Source organism: Heliangelus exortis, chromosome 6 (assembly GCF_036169615.1).
Source record: "Heliangelus exortis chromosome 6, bHelExo1.hap1, whole genome shotgun sequence".
NCBI classification, from domain to species: Eukaryota; Metazoa; Chordata; class Aves; order Apodiformes; family Trochilidae; genus Heliangelus; species Heliangelus exortis.
In genome coordinates this window covers 11,100,991-11,116,279 of record NC_092427.1, presented here as the reverse complement: position 1 = coordinate 11,116,279, position 15,289 = coordinate 11,100,991, and the positions used below count along the sequence as shown (strand labels likewise).

The window sequence follows — 15,289 nt, the reverse complement described above, 5'->3', positions numbered from 1 at the left end:
CCTTATGATACAGAGAATATCTGTGGTCTGCTGAAACAGATGGTTGGTTGTCAGTCGGGTAAAGCAATTATAAAGTATGTGTGCATGTGTATTCAGCTTGTTCAGTATGGAAGCACAGAATCATAGACTCTCGTATTTCCCACTTCTCTTGTCATGTTTGTTTCTTACTCTCCTACTTAAAAATTCATTGAGTGCTGTTTCTGGGTGGGTGGGTCATAGAGAGAACTGTTGGTGGATTATTCTTCTTTTGACAAAATAAGCAATTTGATCTTTAAGTGTGGAGTTCATTGCTTTTGCTCCTAGTGAGTATCAGTGTGCTCTTCAAATAGTCCTGTTGGGTTCAGGGGTTATTCTGATACGCTCTGAAGGGCATGGGAAGCTAACCTCTGTGTAAAGAGAAATCTTTCCTGCTAAGCCAGGGAGTAGCTGTGGAAGTATTGCAGACGTAATACCATAGAAAAAGCTATCTTAGGGATCCTTAGTGCTTATGTCTGTGTGCTGGTCTACTTACACACTGGTTTCCCCATTTTCATAGTGGAAACAGGAACTGGTAAGTTGAGATACCAGTTATGAGAAAGGTACACACCCATGTATCACTTGGGTCTGCAATAGGAGATTTGTGTTCATCTGCATTAGAGCACAGAAGTATATGTGCAGAAAAGCAAAAGCTTCATTTTGGATGGGGTTTGCACGACACCATTGATTTGCGATTGGATGTCTCATGGTTTCCATTAATTTTCCTTAACAAGCTTTTTTTTCCCTTTTTATTGCAGTCTATGGTGGCCTTTCTCAAGGATCCGGAAGGTGCTCCACTGTGGGAGGAAGATCCTGAAGCCAAAGATGTTGTGCATGTTGACAGTGAAAAGGTACCTAAGCTGGATAGATGTTTTATAAATATATGGGGTGAAGGGAATGTGTATGTTTGTGTTGCATTTTAATGAGGCACCATTATTTGCTTTTGTTGAAAGGGAAGCTTAACAAAGCCAGACTGTTTTAAGTGACTTCACAAAGTTTGTGGTATCTATGAAAGTCTCCTGCTTTTTGCCTTCCTCTCCCCTACACATGGTCATGGTATTAGTCTACCAGATACACGACAAATACCAAAAGCATTATGAATGGTGTGGTGGAAGACACCTTTTTGTCTCAGGAAAATCTAGCAGCTTGCAAGATGCAGTCACTGCAGGATGCAAGTAAAACAGTGCTCTTAAAACTGCAGAATTTCGTTAAACATCGGGTTCCCTTTAGTGCCCGAAGTCCTCTCAGGAAGGCTGGAGCAGGAAGGAACAAGGATCCAGATCATGAGTGGTTTAGCCTTTTACCATAACTGTCCTCTTGCTGATAGGTGGGGAAGCAACAAATATGATGAAACTACCTTAAAAAGCCAGTTCCACCACACAGCTGCTCATTACAGTCTCTCTACTATAATCAGCTTGGTCTTTGTATTAGTTGTCTAGTCTGTAGATTTTTTCAAAAGTTTAATTGATTGGACTCAAGCTGGTATTTTGTAAAGGGCCTTTTCAATTTTCTAGCTTTCATCTTTAATATTGGAAACTTTTATTATGACATTCAGTTTTTGTAGGAAGATTAATTTTAATGTTCATCCTCTGTACTCTATTAAAGGCCTTCCAAGGGTTGCATTCATTTTGAAAAATTCATTTGGTTTCTCTGTCATATTGGTATTGAAAAGCATATTTTCATGGTTTGTCATAGCTCTGACAAGTTTTTGTAGTGTGGAAGCTGAATTTGGTTTATTACTGGATCTGACTTTTTGAATTATAGTATGGCTTTTTGTTTGAATCAATGAAGAAATGTTTCCAGTCAGAGGTTCTGCAGTGGTATTAAAGCAAGCCCTGCAACTTCCACATTTCAACAGTGAAGGTATTGGTCTAGGATATTTAGCAGTTATCCAAATCTATAATGAACTTTGCCATCTTCTTTCAAGTTATAATTGAGCAAGGAGAAGAAACTCAAGAAGTCTTGTCTGTTGGGAAAGATGACCCTTCTTCCCTCAGAGATGAGTCTATATTCCATGAGTAAATATATTAAATGTTTAAAGTTGTAACACAAATAATAAGAGGAGGTGTCCTTGAGTATAGGTCTGGTTTTATTTTCTTTGGTTCATTTACTAGGAATTAAGAAGGCTTCTAAAGAAGGAGGACAAACCCCTTCTGATGATGTTCTATGCCCCATGTAAGTAACCCAGGATGTCCTGTCACCTCTATCTCCTTTCTCTACTGAGAGATGTCCAAGTCTGAGTAGAAGCTTCACCTGTGCTTCACTAATACCATCTCATCCCATTTTTATCACTCGACTCCGTGTGTTGCTCTGCCTGGTTGTCCTCAGTTTCCCCCTAATTGTACATTACATATATCCTAGTCTTGCCTCTTTCTGTTGTGATGATAGCTCTTTTTCATTGTTCTTTTAAGCAGCTGTTTTCTGTAATTTCTTTACCCATTGTCCTTTCTAGCTTTGTGTTGTACAAGACAAACACCATGTGCTGAGTGCATAAGTGTTAATACATCTGTCTGAGAGTGCACCTGGCCCCTGGCCTGCATGGAGCTGTAAATGCAAACTGGTATTGCACATGCTTTTACTTTTGCAATTTGGACCATAGGACAAGTTGGTTCCACACAAGCAAAACATCTCCAGAGGAGACCGTGCAGTTGAAAAAAATGCAATGTATCTGTTCTTCCTATACAGCAGGCACAGGGAACAGTGCAGTGGTCAAGAGTAGGAATATCTTTCCTTCTCCATCCAGGAGGCACCCTGGCTGTTCCTACCCACATGGGCAGGAATAACTTAAATACAAGTGGAATGAGGTGGTGACAATGACAGGAGGGAAGTAGAAGAGCACTTTGGAGAAATAGCAATTCTTTTGTGACATTGCCCTTGTAATGCTGCTGTCTTGTCATTGCATAGGCTGCTTGTTCCTTAATTTTGTAGATTCACGTCTTTTTTTGTGTTTCCTGGTGACTAATATGTGAGAGGCTTTCCAAAATGAGAGCACTGGAGATGTTGCTCAGCTGGAGAACAGGGCAGCCACGAGAAAGGAAAGAGCTAAGCTTAGAGAAGCCTTCCAGCACTGCCCTGATAGGGAAATTGATGTTGGGCACCACTAGCAATTTGCTGGCTGATTTCCTTTAAAATGTAACCCAAAGCATCTTTATCTGCTGTTTCTCAGGGTATTTTCTCTCATAATTACTGCCTCAAATACCATTCTGCCTTTTTAGTCTCATCTGAGGACTGCCGAGAAGATCAGAATTGCCAAAGACCTAATTTGATGCATAAGAGAATGTTTTTTTACTTTAATGAAATTAGTTTCAGCTCCATTCCTTCAGCCTCTGCAGTCTATCCTGTGTGGCTGAGCATGGCATCCAGTTGTTCCCAGTTGCTGCTGCTGCTGCTTCTGCATCAGCTGGAGATGATGCTCCTGCTCTGCCAGCAAATCGCCCCTTCAGGGAGATGTCAGCTGCAGAGTGCTTTCACAGTTTACCTGTATCATGAAAAATTGTTTTCCACAACTGAGTCTTCCTGAAATGTGCCTTATCTAACCCGTTGTTGTCTTTGAACCATCCCCCCAGAAACCCTCCTCCTTTCAGTTTCTCTTCTTTTGAAGTAGCAAAACACCTGCTAGTCTTCGGTGCTGTGATACTGTTGCTGCTTTCTGAACTGCTGTGAAGGAAGCCTACTTGTAAGGTTTTTTGGTTTTTTTCTTGTCTCTCATTCTACAATTCTTAACTCCCTCATCTTTTATTTAACACACAAGACCTTCCAACTGGGTTCTTGACCAATTTTTCTTTTCTTACTCCTTATGCTAGAGACAGAATGCATCCAGTAGTTGCATTAAAGTACTGTCTTTGGGCAGCTGAAATTCCTGCTTACATACAGGTGTTAACTATCATAACTGGGAGCAGCAAATCGAGGCAGGTCACTGAAGGAAATTCTGCTTTTCTTTACTTGGAAGGGGTGACTCGGAGGTCTTTGGCATGAGAGGACATCAGAGACTTTTTATGGGAAGCTATGGGGAAGACAGCTGCATTATTTCTCTGATTTTTGCAAGCAGGGGTTTGGATTCATTGTGGCAGATTCATAGGAAATGGGCTCTTTCATTACCTACCAGTGCAGAGAGAGATGAAAGTGACTACAAACTTTAAATGTAGTTTCTTTACTGTTTCAGGAATACTTGATCTGGGTAAAATGACTCAGAGCAAAGGCACACTTTCCTGAGAAGATATTACCTGCCATTTGGAGACCATTCAGTGTACTTTTGGGCCTGTATTATAAAGTCAGACAGCTCTAAGTATGAAAAATTAGGTATACTTAGAGGCATTCAGATTTATTCTGTAGTTAACTCTGTCAAAGAAGACTCCTGCAGGAAGTGGTCTGGATCTGGCAACAAAAAGGAGCTATTTGTAGCATATATGTAACATCATTGGAAACAGGGCTTTAAAAATGGAGGTGTTAACTGGTGGAAAAAACAATTAATGTTTCATTAAGCTCCTTCTTCTGAAGAAGAAAACTAGTTTTTCAAGGTTATCCTTTCATGTGGCTTGGTGTCCTGAGCAGTGTAACCCAGAAATGCATCCATAGGAGGGATTGTACTGAAGTGGGCTTGGGAGCAGTGAGTTTGAGGGAGCAGCAAAGCTGGATGTGGAAGAACTATGGAGGTGAAGGCTGGGTGGAGGAGGCTGGTATGTCCTGTGCTCAGAAGAGTGTCTAGGGAGTGGTAAGAGATGGAAGAGGGGAAGAGAAGGAAGCTGGGGGAGTTCTGGGCCTGAGGCTGTTGAAGAGAGAAGAAACAGAAGATTCAGAAAATGGTGTTAACAACTTGAATCTTTTGATGTCTGCCCAGTGGTTTGGCTGAAACTTCAAGACCTCAGTTGGCCTCACTTGAGTGGTCCATGCCCACCAAGAAATGGACGTTTTGACCAGGCACTAATGTAACAGCCTCACTGGCAACTTGAACAGAGAGATTGATCAAAGGTGGAAAGACCACAGAAACTAAGATCTCTCCTTCTCTGGTTAAATGATGTTCTTCCCAGGCATGCTGATGTGATTCTAAACCACTGGCTGCAATATCTGTTCTTCCTTTCTGGAAGATATTTTTAAAACTCTTGTGTCATCACCAGAATAGGAATGCTGACTATTGTGCCATGGTGTTTCCCCAAGAAGTGTCTGAAGTGCTTGGCTACAGCTTCCTGTATTTCATGCTGTCTTATCCTGCCCCTTCCCATGTGCATGCTTGTGTTTATTTATCTTGGCAGGAGTGAAACCTGATGCTCACAAGTGACTTAGTACTAATCTGCTTAGTGCTCTGGAGCATCCTCAAACCACTCTTAGCACACTATACATTGGTACTCTTCCTCAGTTGCTCCTTGGGTTTTCCTCAGCACTTGGTTATTGCACCTTACAAAGGCTGTTGGTTCTTCTGAGTAGTGTCTTCTCAGTTAACAGAGCACTGTTTAACTTGTGATGTCTGTTTAATGTGTTTAGGAAATGTCTCAAATGAATTTCAAAGACTTGTTAAGATGGGATGAATCTGAAGTACTTCCCCTCCCTCCCTTAAAGACCAGACATGCACAAAGCTTTTTGTTTGGGTTCACAAGCATGACATCTTCCATTGACTTTTGAAATGTGAGTTTCATCTTAAGCTCCCCTCTGGGTTCAGCTCAGAGCATGAGGAATATAAGATGGAGTTACTCTTTCTAAAAGTGGGATGAGAAATGAGTATGAAAACAAAAATGCATAAAAACATGCAAAAATATCAGCATGTAACAAAGTAACATTCTTAGAAACTAATAATCTAATAAATATTAAGTGAAATAGAGGAGTTTTGTTTTAAAATAGAGAAGTATAATTTATATGTTTTGTATATATAATATACATTGAATATTAAAAAATGTAGTTTCACATGCTTTGAAACAAAGATCCTATAGAACAGTCAGAATAGAATTGTTGGCATGTTACTTACACAGTTTCTTTTTTACCAGGGTGTGGTGTTTGTAAGAGAATGATGCCATCCTACCAGCAGGCAGCGACAGAACTGAAGGGTAAATACGTAAGTGAGAAGATAAGATTTATATACAGTTTTAAAAAAAGCCTTCTGACACTTTGGTTTTTTTGAGTATTTAAAACCTCTTAAAATTTTCAAAGAAGGGAATTTTAAGCAAGTCAAAACAAAACAAAAATAACAATTCTGTTCCAGATCTGTTCTGGATTCTCTCTTTTGATTTTTATTCTTAAGCCTTTGGAGAATTAGGTGCTAACTCACTTGCCCTTTGGATCTCATGTAATTCTTGCCATGGAAAAAATAGGCTCTGACACTATGTAGTTTTATGTTTAGCTTTTAATTTGTGAGTTTGTAGTTCTGTTGAGCTCTTGTTTTGAAAGATAAAGAAGTGTTTGCCATAATGGCTTTAATGGGCTTTTTGCCGAATCATTTCAAGAATGATTGCCTTTATGATGATAATTAATCCACTTTTTTCGATGAGACTTGCAGTGTCATGGAAGGGGATATCCCTGCATTAGTTTCTGACTACCCTCCGAGGCACTAACCATAAGCATAAATGAAATCTTGTCAATTTACTTTAGCTCTGTCAACAAAGTTAACATTCATACCAGATTGAAGTGAAAAAAAAGTTTTAACCTTAATAAAATCTATCAACAGCCATCACAATTATTTAATTACCTGTTTGTACTAGTAAAGGTTATAGATCTCTCTAAGCAAGTTGAATACCCTTCTGAAGTCAAAGTTTTATGATGTGGTATGTATAATTTATATGATCCCAATAATTCATGAGTGACAGAGAAATAGGTTTTTGATTTCATGGTTACCTGAATTTGTTCTGATCCTACCTGTGGGATATCTCACTGTTTACCATTTTCCTTTAGGGGTAAAGATCAAGCACTTCAGTTCATCACTAGGATGGCTCTGTCCAGAACTTCTCATAAGCACTGAGTGCTGTCAGACTCCTCCACGTTTTCCCAATTAGTTGTTTTTCAAAACTGCTTTCTCTAAATCCTTGTTTGCTTAGGGCTGAAATAAGTGGGAGTGGTTCAGATTTATTTGGGACACTACAACTCTTGAAGATATTTTCAAGAGTGTGTTTGTCTAGCCAAGCAGCACTTTAATACCATCTCCCCTTGGTGCAGCCTGTGCCACTGTACCAGGGAAGGCTTTCCTATCCTGCCTGGCATTGTGAGGGGTGGGATGGGCAGGGATTAGGAGTGTAAGACTGACCTACAGAGGTGATGCCAGAGAGGAGGCATGCTGCAGAGCACCATGTTCTCCTGCAGTTATCCTTTTCTTGTCCATGTGCAGCTCATTTATTAAATTCAGACTGGAGAATTTAAACTCCAAATCTATTCTAGTTTGATTATTTCCATCCCCAGCTGGAAATGGTTTCTGTAGATCCAGGCTAATCTTGCACAGCTGAGTGACAGCACTGGCACAGCAGTGCCTGTGCTGGATGCAACTCAGGTCAGGGATGCTTTTTGCCCTGGAGCATTTTTAGTGCAGAATCAGTTCACATGAAGGTCCACTTATACCCCTGCCACCTGTGTCTTTCACAAAAAAATCAGTCTGTTTGTCTGAATTTGATCTAATTAGATTCCTGAGTAGGATGTATACACAGTTTGCCATTTCTAAAGTTAACCCATCATAGATTATCCATGGGGTATATAAGAGTGATGCTGACCTCCAGATCAAGCTTTGCTGGGGAGTTTTTGATTAGTTTGGATGAGCTGAATGTTTGGCCTTTTAATCTGACCTGTCATTAGCTGTCAGGATGTGCCAGGCTCAAAAGCAAGGATTACTGTTACATAGCAGGAAAACGAAGTATTGAACTGCCTGTTTAATAGGTCATAAAAATGAAAAGGTGAACTGTGCCCATTGTGGGTTGCTGTGTTCTTTGGACTGGTTGTTTCTTGGCCCAGTACCATTACTGAGAGGAAGTCAGGGTGGTATTTTCAGTGTTACGTTTGGTTTAGACCTTGCAATTCCATTACACTCAGCACAGAAGGAATAAAGGGACTCTTAGTCAGAAAAGGATGGCTTGTCTTATCCTTGGCACAAGAGATTCCCATGGTTTGAGTTGGGTGGGTTCTGGCAGGTGGCTGTCACTGATGTGCTGTGGCCCTAGGAGGAACTGGTGGTCAGCCAAGCACTTCAGCATCTCCTTGATGCCCATGGACCTCATGAGTGTGCCAGAGTGCTTGAGTGTGTGCTTAGGTGCTTTCCTCCTCTGGTGCTGGACTTTTTTGGTGAAAACATGAGACTTCAGAAGCATCAAGTTCATATGCTTATTCCACATACCAAATAAAGGAAGCCTTTATTTAATTGTTTGGCTGGAAAGGCATCAGGTAGTGGTGTGAGGTACCATTTTTGGAGCAATCCCTTCAAGGAAACTGTGAAGTGGGCGAGGTGTCACAATAAAACAGGAATGGTCAGAAGCCCAGAAGACATGACCACTTGGGAGAGGTTCAAAATTGATACAGGTTATAGTTAGCTTGGTGGAGAGCAGATAAGTGTTGAAATAGGTCAAATGTTACTGCAGAGGTGAAAGGAGTAAACTGATCTTCATGTCTGCTGTGGCTATTACAAGAGGTAATGGATTGAAATTGAAGTCAGGGTCATTCAGTCATTTGCTAAAAGCAAATTAACTAAACATCTGGTAGGAGCAGCTTAGGTACAGAGAGAGGATCCTGGCTGTGGTTAGTAGATGTATTTTGATGGTCCTTGACAGGCTGATATTACATAATTCTGTGATTATAGGCCAGCCAAAGCTGTTACTTTTGTCATTAAAAATGAATCTGATTGTAATAGGCTTTTTGCTAATTGTATTTGATGTGATGTATGAACACCAGAATGAATTCAGGTTATTGACTTACATCAGTCAGGGCAGGCTGGGTGAAATTGTAGTGGAGTATCTGAAGTGGCTGGAAATGCCAATTTAAAACCTAGAAAATCCTCTAAGTTGACAGCAAATGTGAAATGGGGTAGACTGTTGTTTATGAGGGAATTAGTTAACAAGCTTGGTTCTCACTTTATGAAGCAACTACTGTGTATTGATCCCATTGCATTTAGCCACCCTCAATTGGTGACAGAGAGGGGAAGGGAAGGGGAGAATTGGGTCTAGATAATCTCATTAATTCAGTCAATCTGCTTGTTGGAACTACAATGAAAATTTGAAATAAGAGACTTGGCTAGCAAATATAAACCCTATTTCTGTACTCTTAGTTAGCTTTCCTTTATGCTTTCTCAGGATAGGGGAGAGGAAACAAACTATCTCTCTGTGACTTTCCAGCACCTTCTTAGAAAACGTTGACCTTCAAATGAGGATTTTCTGCTTTAAGATTTATTTCATGCTAGCTCTGAGCACATTTGTTTGACCTGTGCAGTTTGCTGCAGTCAGGAACTTGGTATTCAATTCTTATGTGGTATTTCAGCTGGAAGGAGAAAATCCTGGTTTTGGAGGGAAAGGAGGAGGGGTTTGGATTGAGACCTTGCTGCTAAAATGATTTAAGCTGCCAGTGCCATAAACTGAGTTAATCATAAAGTGGTGTCTCAGCAACTCACTGGTTGAAGGTTTGCTAGCAGAATAACCCCCAGACCCACAGAAAATCAGAGTTGGTGTCATCTTCAAATTTTCCCTTGAGAAATTCTTTCAAGTTACTTGATCAAGGCACAAGGGATTAAGCTTTAGGAGCCCTGAGCCTGAAGCTTGGGGTGAAGGGCTCTGGAGGTGGAGGTAGAGGTTGGGTTAGGATAGAGGTAAGGAGAGGCTTTTCACTTTTTCATTTACAAAATCACTTCTGTGCCCCTCTTTTGATATCTGCAGGACAAAGTTCATTCCTAACTTTACCAGTCAGGTAATTTAACATATTTAAAGCATATAAATGCCATGTGGTATTTCCTGGTCTTATGGAAACAGGGCACATTCATATAAATATTATGCTGATTTCCTCTTGCAATTCATTAAGGACATTTTTGGACTGGGATAACTCCAGCCCTTGGTGGGTTGGAGCTTCTAGCAGCTCATGTGATTGCTGAAGTGGAAACCAGAGAGATAAGGGTGGAACTTCATGCATTTTAGCTAATGTTTGGATGTGAAGTAAGCCAGCTACTTGCAGAAGGAGGAAAAAAAATTAGTTAGGCTTGTAGCTTAACATCTGAATATGCAAAGAGAGCATGAGTAGTGTAACTAGGAGAATTACATTTTTGTTAGTGGGTGAATAAAGAGAAATGTAGATACTTCCAGAGCAGGGAGAAGAAGACAAGCTGATTGGTGTGTGTTTTCTGTGGGCTACATTCAAATATTGCTCTCTTCTTCCTTGCACAAAATCAGAAGAACACTGATTTTTACAGAGATCCCCTTAATTAACAGCAACTTAACTCTTTAAAAAAAGTTGTAATGTTCCTGCTTTATTGCATGAATCAATACAATTGTGGTCTGTTTTTTTCAGGTTCTTGCAGGGATGAATGTTTACTCTGCTGAATTTGAGAGGATAAAGGAAGAGTACGGTGTCCGGGGATATCCTACAATCTGCTATTTTGAGTCAGTTATGCTTTGCAACTACTTTAGAAATCAGACACTGAACTTATAATTGCATGTTCTTATCTTTCAGGGCAAGGACTAAACCTTGTTTTGTTGCTTTAACAGGAAAGGAAAGTTCCTGTTCCACTTTGAGAACTACGGTGCTACTGCGGCAGATATAGCAGAGTGGCTGAAAAAGTAAGGCAGTGAACTTCATGCACTCCATATTCTGGGTACATTATTTACAGAATGCAATGATTTAGGAACAGCCATCTCTCTCCCTGATTCCCTCTGCTCAGAAAACAGAACTATACTGCTGAGGCTGGCTAAACTAGAGAGACTTCCTAATCTTTAGTTTTTAGTGTGCATGCCTTGCATGTTACAATTGCATTTCATCTGTAATAGGAGGCTGCAGATCAAAATAAATGCAGATACATAGATCTCAGCTTTGTTAACAATGCCAACTTAAATTTTCAATGAACGTAATACCTTGCAAAAGGTCTTGACTTTTTAAAAAAATGTACATACTGAGTGCACAGTTCTCACTTGTTCTTCAGCCTTTAGCTGGAGCCTTTAGTGTCTTGCAGAGACAAACAGGAGATCAAGGCACCCTGGATTGCTCGTCATTTTAAGTCTGTGTTTCCTGACATGACATGAAAAGATACAGAAAGCATCTTGTTCTACCTAAAGAGAGCTATTTTCAGTCATATATTGGGGGCTGAACGAGCCTGTAGGACCAGCAGTTGAGAAAGAGAGAGAGACAGAAAAGTGTGAGCATGTTTATAGCTGATCATGAGCTGGTGCAAATCAGCACATTGGCAGTGAAGCTGACAGAGCAGCTGAGAGGAGCTGAGGTGATGGAGAAAGGTTGTTAGCAGTTAGCCCTGGCTCTTGGGAATTGTATCATCTTTGCAGCTCTCCCTTGTTTGCTGCAGCCAAGGAAATAATCTTGAAATGAAGCTAATAAAAGGAAACAAATGCTTGGGAAGGAACAGACAGTTGTGATAATATGGTTTAGGAAAACTGTCTCAGAATAAATGTGTATTACTGCACTAGTGAGGCTACGCTGGAGATGTAGGTATGGTTGCAGGCAACCCAGGGTCTTCAGCAGGTGCTGAAGGTGAGAACCCACGAATGAAGTGACAGTAGCATTTCTATTACCAACAAGAGATACAAACACTGCAAGAAAATACTGCCTGGTGGATCAAAGAGGAGAAGTTTAGCAATAGTCTTTAAGCCTCATTTAGTCCATTAAGCCTTCAGATAGGAGTGATCAAGGTGGCAACTTCAGCAGTGCTGAGATGATCAGCCCTTGGAGCAAGGATGTGACTTCATTGCCTGCACCTTATTATTCTTTTCAGTTTTGCAAGGATGTGGTTATCTCTTGGCTACCACATGTGAAACATTAGTTATTTGAGGTGGGTTTTTTTTCCCCTGCCTGCCCACATAATATCCAGATAATCCCTGTAATATGCAGTGCCTTTATATCAGTGCTGTGACAGCAAGTGAACACAGCTACTGGAGGCAAAGCAGAACAGCTGCAAGCTCTTTCCAATGATAATCTCTGCTAACAAGGCACTGTGGGCTTTGGCTGGTATTTCAGCAGTCCAGAGCTAAAGACAGCTGTTTGTCTTTACTTAGTGTTAGTGCATGCTTACTGGTTTCCCCAAAGATGATCTGAGCAGTAGCCTTCTTGCCCCTGTTTTGTATAACAAGTACAACTTTTAAGGAAACCATGTTGAGAAATTATGCATACTTGAATTTTGCCTGTAATTGGTGTTGCAATTAAAACCGTAGATGGGGTAGATCAGCTACATGCATAATGTGATATTACTCTGAGGAATCTGCAATACAAGTAGTCAAATGGTAAGGCAAGGGCTTTAGGAAATCCAAAGAGTGTAATTAGATAGCTGGAGGGCATATAGGCTAAAATTTTAAACAGTAGATTATTAAAATAGTGTCAGGAAGTCACTCAAATTCAAGACATTGCTCTGTGGAGCAGGGACCCAGCTGTGCCAGGGTGTACATGGCAGCCTGTGGTGAGGAAAGCCAATGTGTGTTTATACTGTGCATGCATGTGCTGTCATCACAGATTCTCAAAAGAGAACCCAGGAAGACACTGAGCCATATGAAATGACCTATTTTTTATGGACACTAGGTACACACTGCAGAAAACCAATTGTTTCTTTTCCCTCTTCTCTGTCTTTTCCCTCTAAATGTTACTGGTAGTGTCCTGAAAGTGGTTGATCTATGCTGATATTTTTCAGGAGAGAAAGGCATGATAGAACTTAATGAAGGTTAGAATTATTTAAATGCTAGTTTGGAGGGCTCCAACACCTTTTCTTATACTACTTAATGAAGATGCTTCTTTTTTATGCTGAAGTGTGATAAAGCATCAGTCTTATGGATCCTTAACCTCTCCTAATCTTCCTAATAGGCACTGGCTCTGCCCTACAGAGTTTCAGATCTTTTTGTGAGGCAATGGAGAGAAATGAAGGCAAGCTGGACAGCTTCTTGCTGCTTTCAATAGCTGCTTAGTTAGTCTTGCTGTTTTTATGGAGTCCTCTTGGGCCCTTTCTTAGCACCAGCTACTCAGCTAAATCAAGAACTTGTTCGCTGTTCTTAATTGAATTAGCTCTTGATAACTCTTCCAGACTTAAGTCATTCCATTTTTGTTCTTCAGGCATTGGATGTGCCTTGTCTTAGTTTTAAATGACATTTTAGATTTTGCTTGTTTCTTCTTCCAGGCCTTGAGGTGCTGCTTACCAGCTCCTGTGTAGGCTTACTAGCATGCACAGCATTTTAAATTGGGCCATTTGAATAAGCATCTTGTGCCCTGCTTTGCTAATTCCTTGCTGAAATAGGTCATGCCAGGCACTGATTAACACGTTCTCTCAGTGTTTTGTAGACACTGTGTTCATTTTCATCATGCTCTACCTACTCAACCCATCTCTCCTTCCAAATTCATAAAATGTCATGGTGTTTTCTGGAAAGCCAGCACTCTGCCAGGATACCTGCAGATTGTTTCAGTCTTACAGGCTTGGCAACAGGGAAACTGACTATCTGCTACGCTTTAAGAGAGTAAACTCCTGTGGACAGGGACATGCTTCTTTTTCTGTCTTGGCTGCTTGGCCTAATGCAGTTTTGATCCTTGTTTTGCTGTTTGTTTCTATGTTCATTTATCATATAAGCAGCAGCAGAGGTATGCATCACAGTTGTGCATGGTTTGGTTAATACTCTTGGATTATACTCATTGCTTACATCATCAGAATTTGGTATCTGACTCTTTGAATATCTCTACAGCTATTTTTTTATCAAACTAGGCTTTCAGCCTGGAAATGAGCAGGGTAGCATAAATTCCTTGTTCCAGGCAGCTAACACAAGAATACATTTCGATCAAAAATAGTAAATCTGCTTCCACCAGAGATGGGGTCACATCCAGATCTGCACTTTGCCAAAGAATTCGGGGAACTTTTGGGGATATTTGGAACTCATTACTGCAACTGGCAAGGGTAAAATTCCTTCAAAGTCTGGCTCCAAATGTTTGTGTGTTTGGGTGTCCTTGATGTGAATACTCTTTTAATAAATAATGTCAGTTAGCATAGTTTAGTTCCCATCTGCCAAAATCTCTTTTAATGTACATTAATAAAAGCCAAGAACAATTGTTTAACGGAACAACGAGCACTGAACTGGTTCAGAGGAGCTTGGGTTCAGATTCCAAGTGCTACCATGTCTTAGAGGAGTCTCTTTGGCTCTGATCCATCAAAGATGGATAAACTCGTGCATAGTGAGGTCGGTAGAACTCTTAGCTTTTAGGTTAAGCATGCAGTTGAGGAGCTTTGCTGAATTAGGCCTACAGCCCCACTGCTGAATGAGGACTTAATGGTGCTTCCCAGGTCACAGGGTTGCTTGGGGTAAAACTGTATATTCCTGAAGTGGTCTGTGTGGCTGGCTCAGGATCCCGACATGGCACCTCCTTATTTCACTGTCAGCTCTCATCATGCTGTCAGTATTCAAGGTGACTGGTTACAGTGGCTGTTTCTGCTTGCTACTTCTTCCTTTCATTTGCAGTGGCTCCTGAGAGCTACCAAGTGTGAGTGTTTTTGAGAAAGAGGGCATCCTGCTGAGATGGGCAGAAAAGCAACAGAAAATACATCTGATGTCTTTAATGTAATACTCAAGCAGTCTGCTTGTCTCCTTGCTCCATTCACTTTTATTGCTGATCTGCTCTCATGAGCTTCTTGTGGATTTTTTTATTCCTCCTGCAGTTTTATCTGAGTTTCAGTGCTTGTGAGTTCTGGGTGGGTACAATTATAGAAGCTGTTCAGTAGGGTTACTGTGTCATACATAGACAGACATCTGCACAGTGTGGTTGCTTGCAGTCCAACTTGTCAGAATGCTTAGCATCAGAGAGCTGCTTTTCAGCTGTGTCTGTTTGTCTTGTAGCCCACAGGCACCTCAGCCACAGGCTCCAGAAACTCCCTGGGCGGATGAAGAAAATGTAGTTTATCACCTCACTGATGAGGACTTCGACAAGTTTATAAAAGATCATTCATCTGTGCTAGTGATGTTCCATGCACCATGTGAGTTTTTTTTTTTCTATTCTGTACCTTAAGCCAAATGCTTGCTAACAAAACCAATGGTGATTTTCTGTGGAAGTTTCACAAACTTGTGAACTGAAAAATCCAGGCTTTTCTTGCTTGTGATGATAGTTAAACACAAAAGGCTTGAAATGTTTGTGAAGATGCTGACTC

The 15,289-nt window shown here is 40.7% G+C and overlaps 1 protein-coding gene across 2 annotated transcripts in view; it reads left to right on the top strand.

Moving 5' to 3' along the window:
- PDIA5 (protein disulfide isomerase family A member 5) overlaps nt 1-15,289 on the top strand; it is a 99,351-nt gene that overhangs the window by 35,565 nt on the left and 48,497 nt on the right. For both annotated transcript variants that reach the window (XM_071746651.1, XM_071746652.1), the window contains exons 6-11: nt 774-866; nt 2,130-2,190; nt 5,991-6,058; nt 10,465-10,556; nt 10,662-10,733; nt 14,982-15,118. In XM_071746651.1, the coding sequence (XP_071602752.1) occupies nt 774-866; nt 2,130-2,190; nt 5,991-6,058; nt 10,465-10,556; nt 10,662-10,733; nt 14,982-15,118 (523 nt within the window). The remainder of the gene's footprint in view (nt 1-773; nt 867-2,129; nt 2,191-5,990; nt 6,059-10,464; nt 10,557-10,661; nt 10,734-14,981; nt 15,119-15,289) is intronic.